Source organism: Xyrauchen texanus, chromosome 7 (assembly GCF_025860055.1).
Source record: "Xyrauchen texanus isolate HMW12.3.18 chromosome 7, RBS_HiC_50CHRs, whole genome shotgun sequence".
In the NCBI taxonomy this organism is placed as follows: domain Eukaryota; kingdom Metazoa; phylum Chordata; class Actinopteri; order Cypriniformes; family Catostomidae; genus Xyrauchen; species Xyrauchen texanus.
In genome coordinates, this window is record NC_068282.1 from 17,967,348 (window position 1) to 17,992,125 (window position 24,778).

The 24,778-nt window shown below is 36.4% G+C and overlaps 1 protein-coding gene across 2 annotated transcripts in view; it reads right to left on the bottom strand.

Annotated features, from left to right (window-relative positions):
• Positions 1-24,778, bottom strand: part of negr1 (neuronal growth regulator 1) — a 228,957-nt gene that overhangs the window by 120,147 nt on the left and 84,032 nt on the right. For both annotated transcript variants that reach the window (XM_052130967.1, XM_052130966.1), the window contains exon 3: positions 6,993-7,118. In XM_052130967.1, coding sequence (XP_051986927.1) covers positions 6,993-7,118 — 126 coding nt within the window. The remainder of the gene's footprint in view (positions 1-6,992; positions 7,119-24,778) is intronic.

The following is a 24,778-nucleotide window of genomic DNA, read 5'->3' on the forward strand; positions in this document are numbered from 1 at the left end:
ATGCATATCTGAGCTGACAAGGTGCTATTTTGCTTCCAATGCTCTGCAAATGAATAGAGGCAAAGACTGTACAGTGGGATAAATTGTGTAATATATTAATGCAAAACAGCCCATATTTGGCTGTACAAAGATGAAAAGTAGGATATTGGAGCACAAGAAGCAAACATCATAATATAAGAGATAGTAAACCCTTATCCTAAAAAAATGGGCACACATTCCTTTCACCTTCACCATCACATCTAAAATCTTTTGATAATGCATAAAGGGAATATTATTTAAGTCAAAAAGTGTGACTTGAATATAAAAGACATCTAGTCCCATACTATTTCAGAACCCCAAGTCACAATGTTTTTTTTATGGTCCAGGAAAGCATACTTTTCTTAGAAAGCATTTGAAATAAAAAGGATAGTTCATCCAAAAATAAAATTCTCTCATCATTTACTAACATTCATGCCATCCCAGATGTGTATGACTTTCTTTCTTCTGCTGAACATAAACAAAGAGTTTTAGAAGAATATATCAGCTCTGTAGGTCCATACAATGCAAATGCATGGTGATCAGCACTTTAAAGCTCCAAAAAGTACAACCAATCTCACTAAAAGTAATCCATATGACTCCATAGGTTAAATTAATGTCTTTTAAGGTGATACAATTGCTTTGGGAGAGAAACAGATCCATATTTAAGTCCTTTTCACTAAAATTGTTTACTTCGTTCGTACTCCAAAGCGCGAGTAAGTTTGCTGGCATGTTCAAATGAAAGCAAACCCAATTAAGCATTTGAACAGAGCTTTCTTGTAAACAAATCAAGCTGCACTTCCAGTTGTATCGCATTAGTTCTCGCGTGAACATGCCAACACCCTACGTCATGCGAGAGGCAGCGTGTAATTAGTCTCCTCATGGATGCGCATCGGAGAGTGGCCAGAAGTAAAAATTATAGTGATAATAACTTAAATATTGATATGTTTCTCATTAAAAGCAATCATTTCGCTTAAGATCTAGTAATACATTTTAAAATCAAATGTTGTATTTGTTAACATTAGTTAATGCACTTTGAACTAACATAAAATAACAATGAACAATAGTATTTTTATTAACTAACATTTACAAAGATTAAGTAATTATATTTAAGAAATATATTGTTAACTGTTTGTTCATGATATCTAATGCATTAAAGGGCACCTATTATGGAATTTTGAAAATTACCTTTCATGTAGTGTAACATAGATTTAAGTGAACAAAAACATCCTGCAAAGTTTACATATGAAAGTTCACCGTAAAAAAGTTATTGTCTCTCAAAAGTAGGAGTCGACTCTGAGTCAATGTAATGAATTGTTTTTCCAATGAGTCATTTTCCTTTTCGTTGTGACGTCAAGATGAAAAATGATCAAATTGGCCGCGCCCACTCAGGGCACCAGGGAAAACTTGAAAACATCATGTCGACCACAAGACTCTGTGTTCTGAAGTGCATATCAAAAGCAACCTTTTTTTCACTGCCCAGGGACGAGCATGTGAAGAATCAGTGGCTAGAGTTTATATTTACAACTATACCACACAAGTATAGCCCGAAACTTGTGCTGTGTTCGCGTCATTTTAATGACGACTGCTTTACGAACATGAATGCTTTCAAGTGTGGATTCGCGAGCCGGTTGATACTGAAGGAAGCTTCAGTACCAAGTTTATTTGGATCAGCTTCCTCCTCCGAATCACAACCTGTAAGTATTATTAATAATTGTTGCTTTTATGTGTTTTTTTAGCATGCTTAATAAGTATTTGTGTGTGGTGTGTAAGTTACGCTCAGCGCAGCTTCTAGGTCTCCAAAGTCAATTTTTTTGAAATATGTGAAATGTTTGTGGATGTTATTGGAGTTGTCATAAAGAATAGAGCAATAACTTGTAGTAATGCAGTGCTTTATCAATATGTTTATGCGTTGGGCTAACGCAAACAATAACTGATTGGGTGTTTACCACCGAACTTTGGGCTATGATCGCTAACATAAATCAACTCAAATTCCTTCTCTGATTTTGATTTTTTTACTACAAAGCGGTGATGGGCATTCCGTTTCCGACAATCTCTGCACAGAGTATACCAATCACAACTGACTGGGTCATCTGACCAATCACCGCAGATTAGCGTCACGCAAAGGAGGAGTTTGGAAAAATGAGTCGTTGAACGAATCATTTGGGAGTCGGTGAGCAAATAAGGTAAACATAAATGCATATTATAAGACAACAAAAGTGTTTTTTGACATTGCATGCATGTAAAACTGTTGTTGGGGACTCCCAAAACAATATTAAGAACATTTTAAATGCCATAATAGGTGCCCTTTAACTAATGTTAATGCATTGAACCTTAACATAAAGGGTCACCAATGAAACAGCTTTTTTTCGTCCAAATGCAAAGGTGATTGTTTTTTTATGATCAAACATTGACTAGAACCTTCCATATTTCTTCCTCCAACTAGCAACTGGTGGGATCTTCATCAGTGATTAACTCACTCCTTAATTACCTTAGCTCAGTGATGCATTTTCTTTTTTCCTAACAGAGACTTCACAGTGAACTGTCACTTATCTTACAGATTGCACCAAAAGAGGAAATGACCAGGTTTTAGTGACATTTTTAATAAAGAATGGAACCTTTTACAAATTCTCAGGAAAGCAACCAACAACAAACTATTTGAACAAAAACACATGGACTCTAATCAACCTGCCCTTAATCATCAGTGATCTTAACTGCCTCCTGAATTGTATAGAAGCATGCTTGTCAAGGGTTATTTGAAGAGCTCAAGAGCTACTCGTCTGAGCCTCTGGGAGATGTCACTCTAACTAAATTAGTCACATCCTTGCAAGGTTAATCTAGGATTCCACATTGCTCTGTGTTAAAAGCAGTCACAGTAAGCACTTTCCCACATTGTGTGGAGAGCACAAAGTACATTTTCTTGAGGTCTGCCTGCTGCTGATATGATGAGTGCTGGTGGAGAATACATTATGGGGTGAGGTGGCAGTTCTGTGTACATTTCTGCCATTAACCCATGAGAGAATATTGCAGCAGCCCAGATGTTGCATTACATATTAGAGGTTTCCCCCAGGCATTCATTGAGTTGTCAGCAGTGAACCATCAACCATCATTCAACCACACACACACACACACACACACACACACACACACACACACACACACACACACACACACACACACACACACACACACACACACACAAACAAACATAAAAAACACATACACACCTGAGCCACCTATTCACTTCCATTTCCCGTATCTCACCTTAACCACTGGTTCTGTGCCCCCCTATTTACACTCACTACTTCAAGTCTGTGTGCCCTCTATAAGCTAGCAATATGCGGGTGAACTGCACAATCTCACATAGGTACAAAATCGCTTTCTCAAACTTTCACTTCCACCATTCCTTGCTCGACAAATGACCTTTTGAACTCCACCGGAGCAGCTGATTCTCTAACTATTTTCAGGAAACATCTAAAGACAGATTTCTTTCGTGAGCACTTGACCCAATCCTACTAATCTTCTTTCATAATTAAACAATTCTCACTCCATTCTTTCACCAATGACTCTCACCTTTCTCCCTACTTGTACTTCTCTGAGCAAGTTGAATATTTGTATTGTAGTACTTCACATGTTATAGACTTTTTATGACGAATAGCTTTTACTGTATCCCTCATTTGTAAGTCGCTTTGGATAAAAGCGTCTGCTGAATGAATAAATGTAAATACATGTTAACCCAGATAGCCTCCTCATTGTCCCATATGTACTACAAAACCATTAATGAATATCTGTCCAAGCAATTTTTAAGAGCAGGTCTCTCAATTAAAACCATTTGAAGATGTTTAGACATCCTGTCAGTGCAAAGTATTGCACTATTATTCAGGAAACAATAAAAAAAGTAAATCCAATTTCAGAGAGGTAGAGGCACAGACAAAGGATTGACAATTGAACGCTTCGGTATAGCCTTTTCATATGAGAGAAAAAATAAAATACGAAACGTTCTGGTCAGCTATTTGAAAGGTCAGAGTTCTATATCCTGAGGCCTTAAATCACAATGGAAAAAGCTTATGAAAGCATGTTTGGGATCAAGCGTGCTGGGCCAGGCTGGGCCAGAGAGTGTGAGGCTACCCCATTCCCCTAATATACGTATATCCCTATAGCCACTTAGGATCATCATCTATAGAATTTCAAATAATGTCTACAAAGCAATTTGAAATGCCCAAGCGTGAAAAGTATTGAAATACAGACTGAAATTTAAAGGTAGGACAAGGTACAGTGTAAAATAAAGTTATTTAGCACAGTATGCAGATAGTATTTAGTAATACATCAGCAATAAAGCTATAGTGTATAATTTTTCTAAATTATTTATTTTCTAAATAATTTTTACAAAATCATTATTTTGAATGAAAGGAGCTCTTAAAGAAACTGGTTTCAGCACAGTTTTAAAAGCACCTTATTTTCATCCTGCCTCCAAATACACCCTCAAAGGCAGCATTTTCCAGTTTTCGGAATGCTGTGGAATGCAGAAATGACAAACGTCAACTTTATAGTCTCCCATTTACAGATTATCAAAGGCTTTTTTTAAAACAGCTTTTAGGGAAAATAAGGCAGACAACATAAGAAATGTGAACATAATATAAAGAAAACTATAAATATAAAACAGATATGGAGTACGCAGTAACAAAGTAGGTCAACAGCAGTAGGGCAATATGAACACGATGCTATGAAATTAAGTGATTGTGAGGCGATTGGTGTGTACTTGCTGGTCAGGCAACTGCTGTTTATGACTGATCGCTTGTAGGTTAAAGCCTTAGAAACTGTTCATCATTATGACTTTAAAAATAAGAGGTCTTTAAAAGTTCTTAAATGTACAAAGTCTTTAAAAGGTCTGAAAGAGTAATTACCACTTAGGTTTATACAGATGGAAAGGCTGTATATATGCTAAGAGGAAATTAGAGGCACATACAAGTCAAAGGTCTGTGACGACGTATAGAAAAACGCACAAGGCCAATTGCATTTAGTGTATTTCTCCCATGGTGGGGGGTTGCTCGCCAATTAAATCTCTAATGTGGCTCTAGGTTGCACATTTAGCCCCAAGCAGAGTGATTGAAGAACTACTGGAAATCACAGTTCAGTGGAAACTGTGATCACAGTTCTAAACTACCACCAGGGTGCTACCATATGTGCACCAAATACTTTTTTAGGAGCCTGCCATATTTAATATTTTATAATTATATATTTAGTCTGAAAATACAGTTCAAAACACAATGAAGAACAGTGGGTCTCATTCACTAATCATGCATATACACATATTTGTGTATAAATGTGCAAACATATTCAAGCAGAAATCATAATTCCAGTGACCCATACAATATGAAAAAAAAGTGAACAATAGCTTGATCTGGGTTAGGTCTTGCAAAAAATATGCCAGAAATCTGGAGTCTAACAGTATGTAGGCTTATAGTATATAAAAGGTGCTTATTGTGTGATGGCACAGTTGGCTTTACTCAAAGATCTTGCTGCATATAAGCCTTATTTCCAATTGGCTCAACCATCTACCAGACTTATATAAACTACCCTTTGAGAGTTATGCATATTTTGTTTTGGTCTATAACTGCTGTTTTGGCATTACTCTCTGTCAGCAAGTATCTTTGTGGTACAATAGTAATATGAATAGTGACAATATCAGCGATAGTTGTAAATTCTCATCTTCATATGTTAAAATAAAAAGGTTTCTTGTTTCACTGGTTCTCTTTCACTGTCATCTACTGTGCAGACATGAATTAGCCTGAAGAAGAATAGTTCAGACGAATGGGTTCGAGACATATCTGGGCCAAACTGAAACTGTCGACCAAAAGAAAGTGAAAGAATGTGGTGCTTATGTTAATTATCAAAGCAATTTTCCTCAAATTTCAAGTGTTTAATTCAAAGTAACCTGCCTTTGGTAAGTACAGCATTTATGTCTAAACAAAGATTTTTGATCAGAATCTAAAAAAGTATTTCAATAGCAGAAATAAACTGGCGAATGAAATGGCAGCACAAAGATAAGTGCAGATGTCCTCAATAAAAATTCACAAGCACTCAAAGTATTGCTGTGCACTGAATTTTCAATTGAAAATGTGCCAAACATTTAGCTTTAAACAGCTGAGTATAAACCAAAAGGTAAATATGAGAAAATGTTGTTTACGCTCTGCAGCAGAATAATAATGAATACAAATAAGATTTTTTTTTGAGAACAACAGCAAATTAAATAGATAAGTGATTAAAAGCCTGTTCCTAAAAAGAAACCTGTATGTCTCATCACCATAATCTTCAGAGCCACTCAACTCAACAGCAAACATACATTCATCCTGTGTTTTAATAAATGATGTAGCAAACAATTTCTGGAGTATGTCAACTCAGCTTGAACCATCAGCTAAGATAGTATGGATCTCGTATGGATGTGCATGCACAGTAATGTAGTACAATAAAAATGTAATCCATGTCTTGATTATTTACATAGCTGGCATATATCTCACATTCCACCAAAATGAAAATATGATGAACAATGTCACGATGGATCTTCTTGACATTTTTAGAACAGGTTTTTCATGAGTTTGCATGTTCATATAATCTTAAGATAGCGGTAAATGGTTAAACTGGTTTGGCTTTCTGTCCGCAATGTAGGATCTTGTGCATGAGACTTGATTTGCATCCCAAGTCTTCCCCCCCGGACTACGTAAGGATATGTAATAAAAGTTATTGGGGGAGATGTGGTGAAGGAGGGATACCTGAAGGATTGTCACCTAGAGAGAGGAAAGTGAGCCTTTATATACTCTAGCGGTGATTGCAATGAACATGCTCCTCCCTGAAAATTCCTTTGGAACTCCATAAAAATATCCAAGGAAACAAATACACATTTTTTTCTGTTGTCATAAGGACATTCCCATTACTTTCTTTAACACTTTTGCACATATTTTCAACCGATATGAACTCACCTGATGGAGTGATGTGTTTCCAAGAGATTTTTGGCTCTGGTTTTCCACTGGCTGTGCAGATGAGTGAAACATTGCTGCCTTCGTTTACCGTAACATCCGATGAAATGTCATAGATTTTGGGAGGAACTGTGAAACAAAACAAAGAGTCAGATACAAAAAGCACCAAATCGAATGTAATTTTTGTTGCCAAATGCATGCCAAAGCTATTTCTGGATCTGGACAGTTTAGTATGTGAACAACAACAAAAGCAAAACATTTAGAAAAATAAAATACATCGGCATTAACAAAAAAATGTATAATGAAACAACTGAATTGGTGAACTGAGATCTGTGCTTCCTGGATATTTTGGGGGAATATTTTGACACTCACCGAGCACTTCATTAGGAACTATGGTCCCACTAATGTGCCCAACTTGATAATCTGCTGTTGTAGCCCATCCACCTCAAGGTTCAATGTGTTGTGCATTCTGAGATGCTATTATGTTCACTACAATTGTACAGAGTTGATATCTGAGTTACCATAGCCTTTCTGTCAGCTCAAACCAATCTGGCTATTCTCCATTGACCTCCCTCATAAACAAGGTTTTTACGCTGCAGAACTGCTGCTCACTGGATGTTTTTTGTATTTGGCACCATTCTGAGTAAACTCTAGAGACTGTTGTGCATGAAAATCTCAGGAGATCAGCAGTTACAGAAATACTCAAACCTGGCACCAACCAATCATACCACGGTCGAAATCACATATTTTCCCCATTTTGATGGTTGATGTGAAAATTAACTGAAGCTCCTGACTTGTAAATTATTTCTCTGATTAAAAAAATAAAAATAATATAAAATAAAAAAATAACACTTTAAAGCCATATAAAAGCAGATATATACAGTGTATAGGTATATCGAAATATACTGAATAAAAAAAATAAAAAATAAAATAAAATAATAATAATAATATATATATATATATATATATATATATATATATATAGTGTTTTTTTTTTTTTTTTTTTTGCCATATCACACAGCTTTAGTGCTAAAATTGCCCAAACTATGGTGATGCTTCTCTGGCAGACCGTATACTGGGTAAGCAGTCACCGTTGCATGACATTATGTGTCATGATGCACCAAATCTAGTCTTTACTCCACCTTATATTACACAGTGCCTCCACTGTCCCTTAAAACCTCAATGTCAATAGGGCATTAGTTTAATAATAATTAAAAGTCTCACCTCCTAAAAATTGTAAGAAGAATGCAAAATCAGCCATTCCTCTTTTCATTTATTAGGGTCCAGCTCTGAAGTTATTTGAAATACATTTCCTTTCTCTAGACAAGCTCTGATTTTTTCACAACCATTTCCCAATGCAATATTCTAAACACCATGCATTTGTTGGTTGAATGCATGTGTAATGACCAAACTTTCTTAAAAACAATTTTCTTCACAGAGAAAATAATTAAGTTGTAATTATCTTTTCTTTTGTTGTAAATTCCAATTAATAGTTATCCAGACATGCAGACTCCCCACTGCCCCACTGCACACATGCATAACCAGCTGTAATATATAATAATAAATGAAGGTTCTTATAGAATAAGCAACACTCCTCTGGGAAAAGAAGACAATTAGACAGAATTACACTGACATAACTATCAAATCTTATTAAAGTATTATATGTAAGTTACTAAATTAAGTAAGTTACTAAAATAACCCTTAGATGGACAGGACATTCAAGTTTTTTAAGAGCCAAAGCTATAGTTTATTACGGTATAAAACATTATTATTTTCACATTCAAGCATCTGGCACCTTGCAGGGAAACATCAATATCATGCTCTCCTACTCAGTTTGATATCAAGTTTAGGCCTTGCTTATCATGGTTTTGGAAATCTGCTGGTACTAAATGGTTCATTTGAAATTAAAATGAACCCTTTCTGTTCAGCCATGGACCTTGTTTGAAAGTACTGCTCTGCTCTGTCTCCACAGCAGGTTTACTTGAACTTGCTCCCACTGTTGACAAATCTCCACAATCACTGATAGTACAAATGGAAAATGTTGCATTCGCCTACTGATCATATCTGCCTTCCACAGGATCAGGACCCTTTTAGTGTATGTTGAAGAGTCAGGTACTGGTTTCTAAAACGTGATGTGGGGCCTCTGAATATGTTCTTAAAAGACAGACGTTTTGGAAACATATTATTATTTTGGTATTTATACTGTATTATACAGAGGTGTATAACATATTACTATGTTATACTATATTGGTATTATAATGCAGGGATTTTTGTTGTTGTTGTTACACTTTTCACGTAAATATTTTTTTAAATATTATTGGGGAGGGGGGAAAGTACAACCCCCCAATCTTTCAGCCAAATCTATGCCCTGTCAACAAACACTTAACTCCAGGTTGCTCCGGGGGGATTGTCCCTGTAATAAGTGCACTGTAAGTCGCTTTGGATAAAAGTGTCTGCCAAATGCGTAAATGTATTCAAACAAAATCAGAATAGAGCTAAGAATACAGCTATTTCAATGGTATAGATCTTTGTATGGATCCTTCATATAGCTAGACTGCAAGAGTTTTCATGTAATGATGATATATGCTACTTATATGGTTCTACTATGAAGTAAAGCAGGAAGTTCAATACTCATTTGCAAAGAACCAAAGTACAATGACAACCCCATTCTTACTCCTAAAGCTTGAAATACTGACATTTGTGTAAGAGCCATGCACGTCAATATGTAGGTGTATGTATATATCTCCCGACGTGGCCAGCAAGTGCTTTGCTATCAATGAGAAACCTTTAATATAGTCTCATAGAATGAATGTTACAAAAATTACATTTTTGCAAATTGACTTTTAAGTGCCGTTTTGCCACAGTTTCCTGGTGAATTTAACACTAGAGGAGCTACAACAACTGTATGTTTTGTTGACTTTCACACAAATCACGACAACGAGGGCTAATTATGACTTTGAAAACCTCAAATGTTTCACACACCGCTATGTTATGATAACGAAACACTTTTACTATAAAAGATCATTTGAAAAACAATACTTTTTCAGCCGTAGCTCACCTGATAGAGTGTTGGACTTTGAACTCGGGGGACCGAGGCTCAAGCCCAGGTAGGCAAGCAAGCTGACACGTGAGCCAAAAGTGTCATTGAAGCGACACAAAATGAAGTGGTTGCTTCAGAAAATTCGCTTTTCATGTTGCATTTGCTTTTTCCACACTATCGGCTAGGTTTAGGTGTTGGTTTAGGATAAGGATTTCTGTTTTGTTCACCTCTTATTTGCATTTACAACACTATTGATTAGTGTTAAAGTTTTACTCATTAAAACTTCCATCTAATATTCACCTTAAAAACCTCATCTGATTATGACAATATTTCACTTTCTTTCAGTGGACATTTCTCAAGTAAACTGCAGCAAAATTTGTATTGAAGCATCAGGCTGGAAACCTTCACCTTCTGCAGCTTCTGCGACTGCGACTGGTTGAAGCGGCTCTGACCGTACCGAGAATGACAGTTTTGGAGTTTGTGTTTATTTACATGGCACGCTCCCGTATTACATGAACTTTAATTAAGGATGAAATAAAGATTTATCGCCAAGCTATGATCTGTGTTATTTTTTCCGGCCACCAGTTCAGTGTCAGTCTGCTCGGCGTCCATCTTCACCTGATTTCCATGCTGCACACCGGAAACTCACATGACATGACCACACGTGCCACTCCCTAAACTGAGACTTACTGTCATCTTTTTATTAGAGGTGTAGAAAATGGGCAAACAGCTCTCAGAGAGAATGGGCTGTCACGTCCACACATGCACTTATTTATTTAATATAATCGCACCATTTTGCCATCATATAATCGCACAGGCTGACATCGCGATTGCGATTGAGATATGATTTATCGTGCAGCACTACTGAGCACATAATGAAAAGAAAGTTATTTAAATCACAAACTCAAGACCTAACCATGATTTGACATCTATGAATTCCTGCCAAGCATAAACTTCAGCGCTTTCGGCCATAGATCATTTTAACGCTTTTATTTCCACTCAGACCATTCAATTGGTAAGGTAATGACAACATCCGAAATACAAGACAACACTAAAGCCCTACTCTAAGGCCCTATTGAAGACAACTTGATGCTTTGTTTTCCCTTTAATTCATTAACAGCTGTAGGATTGTCATGTTTGCCCATTCTACTCCAATTCCCCCTCCTCTGCTCGGCAGGAGACACTGAAATGGAGCTGCCATGGCTGATGGGGGAGGCATTATCTGTCTCTCAGCCACAGAGTGAATAAATAAGCCTCTAATGATGCCACCTTGAATTACTGAAACGCTTACAGCTATTTAAATGCAGAGTTTCCACTGAATAAAGTAGAGTACATGGCTTGCCTTTCTGTAAATTTTGACAGGTTCTCCAGGGCTGACTGCTGCCACCCAATTGCAAGACCCCATTGCTTTACACCCACTGCCAACCCACATTCCAATTACGAGCTGAAGGAAAAAAGGGCTCCTGTCATAATGCAGACTAGCACAGGGAAAGAGCTGGGGAGATACAGGCAAAGAAATCTGATACATTCTTATCTATTTGTGTCAAATTATAGTTGTCTTCCTTATATTTGTGGCACTGATATTGAATGAAAGAATGAAAAAATAAGGCTGACATACAATTAATGATCTTGTTTGTTACTGTATTGTGGATATTAACAACATAAATTAAGCAAATTTGTAAATGGAGATTATATCTATAGTGCGTGCTTAGTATGTTTCCAGTGGACTAGGCAGCAATATTAAAGAATCACTCTATTGCACAGTTGAACCCTTCATTAACCTTTAATATCTATTCCACACACCACGCCAAAAATACAGACGATCATAAAGGAATTTTTCACCCTTGGATAAAACACTGGTCATCATCCATTTTACAAGCACTGCTAACTTACCAAAATAAAATTACATAACAGTCGATATTACTGAAATGAACAGTTATGGGTTTCCAACCTGGTCTCATAGGTTACTATACCTGCATTTTTGCAAAAATATTTTTACGTAGCTCATTATACAGCAGTTTCTCCTAGAGGTGCTAACAACAATTGTTTCACTTTTATTTTACTTTTATTTACTTTTACACAAATAATGAATAAAACCACTGATTATCCAAAGATAAACACTTTTTGCTCTGTTCCTCACACAATGCTATAGTATGTCATTAAAACACTTTAACTATAACACATGATTTTAAGGCAATACCTGCAGGTGACAATCCGTTTGCATTACATAACCAACATTTACAAGCATACTCATGTGCAATCAAGTTGCGTGGTAGTTCAACTGATAGAAAATTGTACTTGCAATGCAAAGAACTAGAGTGCGATTCCAGAAGAGTTTACATTAGTTATATTATTCACATTATTTACATTGATGTGAGCCGAAAGTGTCATAGAAGCACAACAAAATTACGTAGTTGCTTCAGCAATTGTGTTTTTCATCTAAATTATTTGATGACACTATTGGTTAGCTTTATACTGCAACTCGACACAGCATTATCCTGAAAAACGTCATTTGTTTGAGAAAACATATAGCTTGCTTTTAGCGACATTTCATTTCTGAACTGCAGAGATACTAGCAATGAACTACGTAATGTCATTTTTCAAAAATATCACCACTGTCACATACTTTCAAGAGATCAGGCTGGTTCCACAGAGCTTTTGGTGCAGAACAGAGTGGGCTTGGCTTCAGAGTTCAGTTAGATTGCATTAACATTTATGCATTTTGCAGACTATTTTATCCAAAAACACTTAAAGTGCTTTTAAGCTATACATTAGGGCTGCAAGTAACGTTTATTTTGATAATCGATTAATCTAACAATTATTGGAACATTTATTTGACTATTCGTGATTATTCGACTATTTGTGATTATTACAATGTTTAATCATTCGCTCTAAACCGAATATTCAGCTTGTGCCCAACTTAAAAGGTTGTATTAAACATGCTTACTAACAATAATGAGGACAAATCATCTTTTAAAAATACCTCTAAATGACATTCACTGAATTATAGGGGAAAAATACTTTTTATTAAGTTTAATCCTATTGTTATCAATTGTTTTTGCCTTGTTTTCCATTTAATTTGTCTAAAAATCCTTAAAACAAGATACATTTACTTTAGAATAAACATATAAGAAATTTTGACTTGCTTTAAGAGAATTTATCTTAAATATAAGGGTATTTTGTATATAAGTGTATTTCTTTCACTTGGTTATACTTCTGCGAGTGCAGTAAAGACAAAATATACTTATATTCAAGATCTATTCTCTAAAAGAAAGTCTAAATATCTTATATGCTGCTTCTCAGGTGAATACATACTTTTTTAAAGGATTCTTTGATATATTTTTACTATATTTTCAACATTCTCAGATAACAATATTTTCTTCTACAGTATAGCTACTATAGAAATTTTTTAGAAGAGTTTTAGATATTTATATTGGAAAATAAGCTTTGGTAGACAAGCCTCTTGTTCATCAGGAAAGGAGGAAGCAGGAACCGGATTAACAATTACCAAGACTTTAATGATAACTTAAAACTCTGAACTCCTCGTCTCATACCCACCACCCGATTCAGGCAGTGGAAAGCTCCAGACTGACATACTCCAACCCCCCCTCAACCCTTTCCGTCCTGTAGGGGAGGAGTTACCGGCTGATTTTTCCCACCTCCTGGGTACCTGGGTAGGACTAGTGGAGGGGAGAGGAAAAAGGGGTGGGAGAGACAGAGAGAAAAAAAAAAAACTCTGGTTCCTGACCACGGCGCCATTTGGTTCTCGACCAGCTGGGTAGCGGTCCTACGCGATGCCGGGCGATGGCACACAACCTCGCATCCTGTCAGATGGCAGCTAGTTCCTCTGCCTCCCGGAAGACGTCAGAGGCTGCTCCACCTCCCGATGGACGGCGGCGAGCTCCCCTGCCCCCCGGTGGATGGCGGCATGTTCCCCTGCCCCCTGGTGGACGGTAGTGGCTCGTCCGGCCACTAGCAACCGGCAGCAGATCCTCCACTTCCTGGCGAATGGCAACGAGCTCGTCAGCCTTCGGGCGAACTGCTCCAGTACCACAAATCTCTATGTGTGTGTGTGTCTCTCTCTCCCTCCAGCAATGCCGACTCCTCCTGTTATCTCTCTCCTGCTAATTGGGCCACTCAGCACCAGGTGCATACACTCACAGCCAGGCCTCCTCCTCATCACACAAGCCAAAACAAAAACAAATCAAAAACTTATTTTGTTGCAGTGTATGATGGGGTGAAGACTACCCACTCTCACCTTTTTGTTCACTTCAATCCATCTTTAACTCTCAAAAAACAAACTCTCTCTTATTAATAAAGCCACGTATTGCCAATTTTCTTCATGATTAGAAATGCACAGTGACACATATATTATGATTCAATAAATCGCGATCCATCACGTTATAATCTAGCTGCAGCAAGCATGCACACTTGAGGGATGAGCGTCCCTGCGACAGAGTGTACATCTGCCGGATGCAGTTACAATCTCTCTCCCTTAGATTGGGACACTTCGCACAACTCATAGAAGGGCATGACTGTACAGAAAAAATGCCAGTTTTGGAGTTTGGAGTTATTTACATGATTACAATATTCTGTATTATTTGAACTTTAATACAACTATAACGTATTAAATATAACTGCATTTAAGATGTAACGCCGGGGCTCCGCTTATTCCACAACGAGAGTTCTTCTGTATTTACTTATTTTGTATTTTTGTATAATTCCCTCATACTTTGCAATCTACATCACCTGAAGCAGTGAAATTTTAGAGTGCATCTGGCGTGTGAGCTGTGTAATTCTTCCTCTCCTCAGTCAGGTGCGAGATGCAGTGCTGCTCTCGCGTGCCATCATTAGAGTTTAATGTGATCTCATGTTATGTTGAGATCAAACGACTATGCGACAAAGGAAATTTTGGTCGACAATTTTTTATTTTCGACGTTTTCGATAACGCAGACTAAACATTTCAGCCCTACAGTACATTTCATAATTGTATGTGTTTCTTGGGTATCAACCCCATGACCTCTGCATCACTCTACCAGTTGAACTACAGGGACTTCAGGCTGGTGTGAAAGCTGTTTTGTGAACTCCCGAATCTGCTTAAAAACAAGCTCTAGGGTGCAGTCTGCATGTGGACTCACATTGGTCTAATTTGTGAAAGTGAACCACTGTGGATGACGTTTAATTGCCAATTATAGTATAATATCTTTCTCATTGTTGCCATTCCCCACAGAAATTGCCTTTGGTGAACAGCTGGCATTCTTTGCATCACTTGAAAATCAGACACACGAGTGCCATTCTGTGAATGTTTCGCTATTTTGGCCAAATACCAAAATAGTAGAAAAAGTGCAGAGAACAACGTTTCCATTTTTGTTGTCTTCTCTCTCTAGAGTTGTTTCCAAGCTAGATTGGCAAACAGTTGCCGCTATTACTCAAGCAAGTGTCTACGTTGATGACGCAAATGTATTGTCTCATTGTTCAGAGCTAATTAAAACAAGATGAAAACATTTTAGCGGGGGCAGGGGGAGAGGCTAAAAGCGAAGTCGGGTAATTGAAAATGTTAAACAAACCTTCTGTCTTCTCCTGTACAGCCCTGTCTGATAATCCACCTAATTAAGCAGAAAAAATATATACCACTACTGCATCTTCTCCCACAATCAGTTAGGAAGCACTAAACGTATATCAACAATCATTGTATCAAATTCACACTGGCTTCTCAAGAAAGAGATTTAGTGATTAAAATGTATGGCAAAGGGACTGTGATCACATTTACATGCACTAAAGAAAGCGGCAGAAAGCAGCATTCTGAAACATCATGTAAAAGAGAATGCTGTTTTCCTTACACCGTTAAATAAATTTAGAGAAAATTGTTTTACACATCCAGGTTTCTTCCAGAAAACATGGCTTACGTGAACATGTAAATGCATTAGCTGCATTTTTACAGGTTTTTGATGATCGAGCAAGTGCATGCGTGGAACATACGGGGTAACTAACATCATAGGATACAACAATACATCATATCAACAAGTCAACACAGCAGACAGGATTCGACATTTCTGGGAGTACAGTGGGAAAAGGGTAAAGCACATACACTATAATATATACCCATTTATACACACCCATTTCAAATATTGACTAATGTCCCTCAAATCTGCATATATGCGCTAAAGTACTGTATGTTGGGGGAATCCCAGAGTTTTAAGAAAGAGGGAAACCCAACTATTGCAGGCCAATTTCGCTGCAGACAGTGATGGAAAGGTAGTACAGCAACAACTCTGGAATATCTGGAAATGAAATGATGCAACTGAGAATAAATTAGCAAAGTCTACAAGAGTCACAGGAAATTATGTAGCAGTGGAGAAAGCTGCTCACTGACTGAGCCGGATGTATATGGGAGTAAAGAGAAAGTCGATAACACAGTGCATATTAATGTATATTTAGAGTTTTAAGCAGCTTTCTCAAAATAAATAGCTTTCAGGTGTCCATGTAAACAAGCCCATTGACTGTGACAACAGTTTGACCAAACATGTCATCTAGTGGAAACAAAATCTTGAGCAACTCAAATATTGTGTGTTCTGAACCACCCATCCGAACAACATATATTACAATACATTGGAAGCTCCTTGACAGCAGCATTGTACATGTTTGAGATGCACAGGCTTCACATGTTAATTATGTTGCCTTCCAAATTATTTTCACAAATATCAAAATATCTTCACACAGAAGACAATCCCACAAAGCACTGCGACAAACTAACTGAAGAAAAAACTTCAGCGAGGACAACAGTGTTTTTTTCACTACTGTCCTCAATATTTGTATGTGCCTTGTAGTTTTTAATGCCTATTAGAGTGTCATGTTATTAGCTTAGCAATATGCTAACCAGTGATGGCCATGGCAGACATTCACTGGGGGGACCCTAGTTGGGGGGATAGCAGACATTTCAATATGTTTGTCTTTTAAAAGACTGGGATCTATTTAATTATAAATAGCTCTGTAACATATAACAACTTATTTATAATTCTTGTCTCCTCTAAATTATATGCTTTCTTCAGTGTCAAAACGAGCACATGACAGTTCAATGAAATATACCTGCAAGCATCAATGATGGGGCCAAGCACAACAGCTCCATTACCATCTGGTGGTTTTGGAAAACAATGCAAGGTGGACACATGCATTTGGCATTTGACATTATTCTATAACATTTTTAAGCAATTTGGGTAAATATAAGAGGACTATTTTAAAGTCTGTTTTAAGAGCCACACTTCCAGATTGAGAACCACTGCCCTAGGATTAGTATTTAAAAGTTCAGACACTGCCATATTCAAAAAATCCAAAATCCTTCCTTTTGGGTGGAGCTAATAACTATAATTATGAAATTTGTCTGGCTTGATGAGAACTATATATGTACATATTTTGTTGACTGTAGGTGAAAATGGGGGTTTTTAAAGGGGCACTACAGTTCAAAAGTTCAATTTTCTCAGTAAAGCAATTATAAAACTGTAAATATAATCAAAAGCACTAGCTCTAAAAATTAATTTAATTGATACTGAATTAATGTCCACACTGTTTCCAAATCACCTTTTCCCCTTAAGGGGAAACATGCACATTATGCAAAGACACTCAAAAGAAAGTGAATTGCAGGGAGGAAAAATGCAGGAAAGAGGAAAATCATAATACAGTTAATTTCAAACATATCATCAAACATGATAAAACATCTCACTACTGTACATGTCTTATCTAATAATTATGGTCTTCCTCTGTAGAATTTATCCAGTTAGTGTCACAGCATGAAAACTGTTGAAAACAACATCAGTACTCACAGACATTTCAGGAAAAACACTGTTCCTTTTTATACTCAGTAATAATCAAAACATGTGAAGCATTCACAAAATAATATTTTAAATAGAAATGAACAAACTCACAACATTTCTGATGAACTTTCAGCACATGTACACATACATTGCTTAGTTTCTGGACGGCTATTGTAGCCGGACTGTAACGCTGGATAATATAAATAATCCTGGCTGTTGACTTCTTGCCAATAAAGTGGAGAGCACACAAACAAATTATTCCAAAGCTTTTTCAAACAGATGTTCCTAAGTCAATCCTTCTGTATGCAGCCAATGGAAGAAGCAGCATCTGGGACTGGAGTGCTAGGCTTTGCGAGTGATTTCTGACCATAACATTGCTATTTTAAACAAAACTTTAGTTTTGCATGATTATTAGGATAACCATTAACTGCAAACATTGTCTGGGAAATTTTTAAGACATCTTACAACATATAAAAAGCAAGAATCGAACCACATGACATGCAAGCAAGCAGAGACCAACAAAATGCAAAATGCCAACCAATCGCACTTCCACTAGCCAACCGGAAATTCCACCCACTTTGCAGTGGACTCGCTGAGGATTTTGTGGATAGGAAGAAAGGAATCATAACAATTAATGTGTTGCCATGGCAACACTATTTAAGATATCAAATATCCTTTGAAGATTTTACATTAGCAGTGACTTGACATTATTCTAAAGAATTTTGAAGCAATTCATATAAACATAAGAGTGCTATTTTAAAGTGTTTTTAAAGTGCATTACTTCCCGCTGCCAGTTGGTGGCACTATGACCATGACCCATAATAGCTGCATCAATGTGATCAGCCCCATTACCAAACATACAGTTGAATTTTCATCAAAATCACACAATGCACACAGAAGATATAAGGCACTTCCTGTTTCCCATTTTTCACCATAAATGTATTGCTTCACCATGGTGACCCCATTCAAAATATAAAAAATCAGTTTGCAATTTAGCATCTACAATATCTTGGCATGATGTTGCACATCCATGTGAGTATTTCTGTTACTGGATTTTAAAGTAAAATTTTCTATAAACTGTTTCAGCCAACATTTTCTGCCTATTTTTCTCTTTCGGATGAAAATTGAAAATGGCATTTCTTTTTCTCCATTTTCGGCTTTATAAAAGCATTTACATTAATCCTTCTGTTAAAACATGAGCTGTTTCAATCATCTTTTTGATTGATTTACAGCGTTATGTTTTCACTTCCATTGTACGTAATCCCTCACTGTAACAGATTTTAGCTTTTTGCTTTTTAAAGAAAAGGTGCGACTAGTCGAAATACATTTTTTGTGGTAATCAACAATATGCCATAAATGCTGTCGATTAAGCTTATTGAACCTGAAATATTTTTAAGGTTTAATTTTAGTAAGGATTCTGCTTAGAATGCAGCTGCCTATGTAGGCAGTAGACAGCAATTCTCACAAGGTTTTGAAACAGAGCACATGTCAGCAATACTCATAACGCTTCATCCATGTGCATTGTTACAAGGAGTGCTAAATATTTAAAAGCAATGACTATATTGCAATACAAATATGCACATACATTTTAAACATAGTCATGTGGCAGGAAGGGTAAATATGCTACACTTGCAAAACTGGCAGCCTCCACATTCATTCTTCCCAATTCCCCATACAACCTTAAGTCTGTTAAAACCAACCAACTTATATCCCTAATTAGCTGTCAAACACAGAAACAAAACACAAACCTTGACAGGTTGCCTGACCCAATGGTATTTCTTCACATTCAGAGAGAATGTGCACTGCCCTACTGTATATGATAAAATGTGTACATTTGAAGAATTAATTGAATTCTTGACAATTTGAATCAAAACTGACAAAACAAATCTAGCATTAAAATGCTATATTCTGTTTGGGTGTGTATCTTATGTGCAGAAATTATTATAATACACTTGGTATACAAGAAACATTCTGTCTTAAATATGTTGCTTTGTTCCCTAGTATTATGTATCAATTCAATCTATATAGGCAGGAATACTTGCCCTACAGTATAAACAGAGATATCAGGGACAGAGGGATTAGGCATTCATGAAAGGATCAACTTTCACTTTAAAGACTTTTCAGAGTTGCTGTGAGGTTCAGACTCACTGGTACAGAATCTAAAACGAGGCTTAATATTTCATGACATTTTAGATTAATTTCAAAACATCTTAACCTAGCAGGCTGGATTGGGGATCTTCAAATGGAAGTTCAACATTAAATAAGATGAGAGGCCCTTCAAATGTAGGGATTTCGCTCTATACATACCATGATTATATAAAATATTTCATGTTTAAATATTGAACCTTACGTGGAAAACATTTATTCACTTAGAAAGATGTCTTAACAGCTTTTTATTTATTTTTTTTTTCATTTTTGCTGCTATAATGAAAAGTATACAATTCCAGGCAGCATTATTTATTGGGTACATCTTGCACATACCCAATAAACAAAATTATGGTTGGTAATGACAAATTGACCATCAACTCATAAATTTAGTCAAGTTAGTTAGGGACTATGCATAGAATAGAAATACAATATAGCTGTAATTCACAAAGCGAATACATCTATAAAAGACAATGTGGTTGTCTAAAACTGCTCTATTTAATGGTGACTCACCAATGACTATGACAAATGGTACTGTCTGGCAAACAAGGCTAAGATTTAAGTGGTGGAGAAGATGGGTGATTATTCTCTGAAAAATGTGTGTGGGCTCTTCTCATTCGATCTCTGCAAAACAAACAAGCACACCCATTCTCTGATGATGCCCTGTATTGACCAGTTGGCTAAAAAGAATGACCCAGCTAAACAGTTTTGTCCACAATATACCAAGAGAGCTTGGAAAGTCTGCAGTCTCTTCAAATTTCATAAAGGACAAATAAAAAATGTTTTATCGTATAATGTAGGAGTTGGTATTTCATGGTTTTGCCATTGTGAGAAACAATCTTAGTTTTATTTTTGATAGAATTCTACGTGAGATTTAGTTCACCACCAATTCTTATTACAAAGCTGTTTTTCATCTGCTTCTTGTCTTTTTTGTGCTCTCTCTTTAGTAGTTGTCATTACCATGAGAGTGATTGTATATTTTCTTCCAGTGCTTATCAATTATCCCATATCATGTGAAGAAACATGCAAGTAATGGATTCTAAAAATACTAAAGAACCATCATAATCATGGAAGCTACAAGGATGAAAAAGGAAGATGTTAATTTTGTTGATTTTAATTACACACTGAAGTGAAGACTTGGTGATGATTATATAGATCATGACTTGTAAAACTACACACCTTGATATGTGATTGGTTCCTATTAGTTTGGTGCATCTCAAAGTGCTTGCTTAATTAGAGGCAGTGTGTTTGTGCTAATAGTTAAAGGGAGAGATCACCCAGAAATTTTGTTCCAAATCCAAACCTGTATGAAAACCTAACCTGTAAGTTTAAAGAAGGATTTCACCTACAAATTGAAATTTTGTCATTATCTACTCACCCCAATGTTGTTCCAAACCAGTTTGATGTTACTGTTTCCACAAAAGGATAAATTATGAATAATCTTTACACAGCTATTTTAATACAATACAAGTTCATAGCGAGCACGTCTGTCAGGCTCCATAAAGGACAAAAAACATAAAAGTAGGGATGGGCAAGAGTATTCAAAAGCAATGATCGATCATGAAAACCATGGACAGGACTTCAAAATTCAAAATTCAGTGACAACTATACACAAACATGTCAAAGAGGGGCCTTATTTAAAACTTTGAGATTATGTAATGATTTTCGGCAGTTCCTTGCAGTCTGAATCATCACAGCAACGAGCTCCAACACAGCGCACTGTGACTGTTTGTCCGGGGTAGAGACAGCGCTCAACATTCTAGTGAAGCGCACACACTACAGACATGTGACAGCGTACAGACAGCTTTGCAGAAGTGTAGACACACCGGAGCAGTTCTTCCTTTCAAACAGCTAAGTGAAGCACAGCTGAATGACACAAAAAGCAGGGAAAGATTTTCTGTGAATAATAACATTAATTTCAGTCTGGCCCTCACAGAAAGGTATTTTATGGCTTCAGAAGACTTGGAATATGGCACAGGAGTCATATTTACTACTTTAATGTTGTTCTGTTTTTTTATTTTTGAAGTTGTCATATGGAAAAGAACAGTGAAAGATTCTTCCAAATTTCACATGTGGTCCAGTGAAAAAATAACAGTATATGACTTTTAAAACACCATGAAAGTAAGTAAATAATGACTTAATTTTTATTTTTGGTTAACACACATGCACATGTTTAAGTGCACTAACTGCTATATATAGCCTACTGTATATCCATAGGCTCATTAACACAGGTTAACTTTTTAAATCTTCAATGCAATTCCTTAAAGGTGGACACACATAGTTGGAGTCACTATTTTGCATAACTATAAAAAGTTTTATAACAATTCTTGATGTTTCAGAGCATATGACTTAATGTTTAAAAATGTCATAGTCAGTAGTAACACATTAATCCATCTTTTCAGCATGACTGCAGTCATACGCACATATGAAAGGCTTTAAGCTATAAGCAGACATGTCAAATTCAAAGCAGTGCCCTCCAGATTATAAACTGGCAGTGTGGTTGGGTGCCTTTGAAGTCAAAATTCTGCATAATGAATATGGATGTAAAACCAGATTAAATCAATATGAATTTATACCATCACTATTATTATGAAATCATATCAATATCCCAATGCATTTTCAACAAAGAGGAGAAACTGTTCATGCAATTAATACTTTCAGGGCCAGCACATCCCAAGTGTGGACTCGGGTGCAAGTAAGTGAAAAGGGCACCCTTTCCCACCCCCAAGTATATTTAACGTAACTAGTTCTTAAAAAACAGAAAACGCTGTAAACTATGATGAGATAAAAGCCCTACAAAGCCTAATTCTTTATTAATAATGAACACTACTGTTGACCAAAGACAAAAAGGTTATATCCTATTGTTTCAGACAGAAAAGCTGTTGATGTGAACTTCTTAACAGTATTAATGATCAATATTTATTAATGAATGGATTGGTGGGAGTCACTTGGTCATCATGGCAATGATGATAGATGACAAATTAGCATACAATGTTCTATCTTTTGTCGAGCTTTTTGAGTAAGAGGTTAGCAAGAACTTCTGTAAGCAAGTGGACTTACGATTTTTGACTGAAAGACAATACATCAGGTGGAAAATAAAATCCCATAGACCTCAAACCACCAGGCCCACGGGGATAGATTAATAAGGCCAGCGTGAGTGTTAATAGTTTATCCTCTTACATATATTTTTTTCTGCATTATGTATTGGCCTTTCATGTTCTTAGTAGTTCTCTTAAAGGTTTATTAAACAATAATATTCCAAATGGCTTATACACACTTACTAAAACTAGATTGCTTCCATCATGATCTACGAAGCTTTTTCTGAAATTATCGACTGTATCAGACAACATCAAATATACTGTGTATCATGAAAATTTAAACTAATATGGCAGACAAAAATAGACTATGGTGGAAATGTTATTTCCATCAGATATTTGTGAAGCTGACACTTGCATGTCAAAGGCAAAACACCATGAAAAAGAACTTGTCAGTGTTAGGTTTGGCAGAAGGAGGCAGACGAGGAGTGAGGATCTACTTGCAGTTCTTTAATGATATGAACAAAAGGGTGAACAGGATAACTAAAATAAAACAACACCAGGAACAAACAAAACAACCACGAGGGGAATACACAACATAAACATGAAAAATCATCAACGGAGAAAACGGGCAGGATATAAACACACAGACTACCATAACATGCACAATCAGCGACCGACAGAGACTGAACAAACAATGGGGCTTAAGTACACAGGGATAGTGATGATTAAACGAGACACAGGTGAGAACAATGAATGACTGCAATGATGAGGGCAGGGAATTATGGGAAGTGTAGTTTTATGACAAAGACTAGTGAAACACGGTGCAGACAACAAGGGAATCGTGACAGTCAGGCCATTTGAGGGGAGAAACAAACCCTTCGTCTCTATTTTCATACTGTACATACTATTATCTGACAAGCACAAAATACGTCAGCCAAAAGAGAGCTGTTCTTTTTAAATGTGATCTTCAGGGAAGTTTACCTGGGCACAGGAGGAGGACTCTCATTATTATGAGCACTTGAGGTAAATGAGACTTAAACATTTATTTTTATTTTTTTTATAAATTATATATAGTAAATATATATATACACAGTTGGGTTGCACTACCTTTAAAATAAACTCGTTAGAATATTGCGTAACTCCTTAAAAAAGTAACAACATTTATAAAAAGTTACTTTTTATTGAAAGTAAAGTGTGTTACTTTTTTCTCACCGCCACTTCTGCTGTGCATTCAATACAAATAAAAGAGATATGTAGAGACATTACAGGTCATGCTAGCTACTGTATAATACTCATGTCAAAACAACATACTAAACAAAGAGATATTTTTCTACAATCAGTAGGTCTTCACGTCATATGTATGATAAAGACTCAATAAACGGAATATGCATGATTTGTTTTTCCATCGACATGGCAGCCAACATGCATAATGAAAAATAACCACTGTCTTACCTAAAGTAGCAAAGTACAAAACATGAACCTGCATCATATATCTCATTACGTACTGTGCCCATCGACAATGCCAGAATCAACTTGAGAAGTTTTTCAGAAGTCAAGATAAAATTCAGTGGGCAATGCCTACATAAAATGTTCAAGGAATAAATGAAAAAGTTTCACTGAAGTCATCTCAGTGCACGCTTGTTTTGAGCTTATCCACGGTGGGTAAAGACGCCACTGGTTGATCGCATACAACTGCAAACGCGCATGTTGATACATTATTTAATGGAATAATTTTTAATGCTACCAAAATGTCTGAAA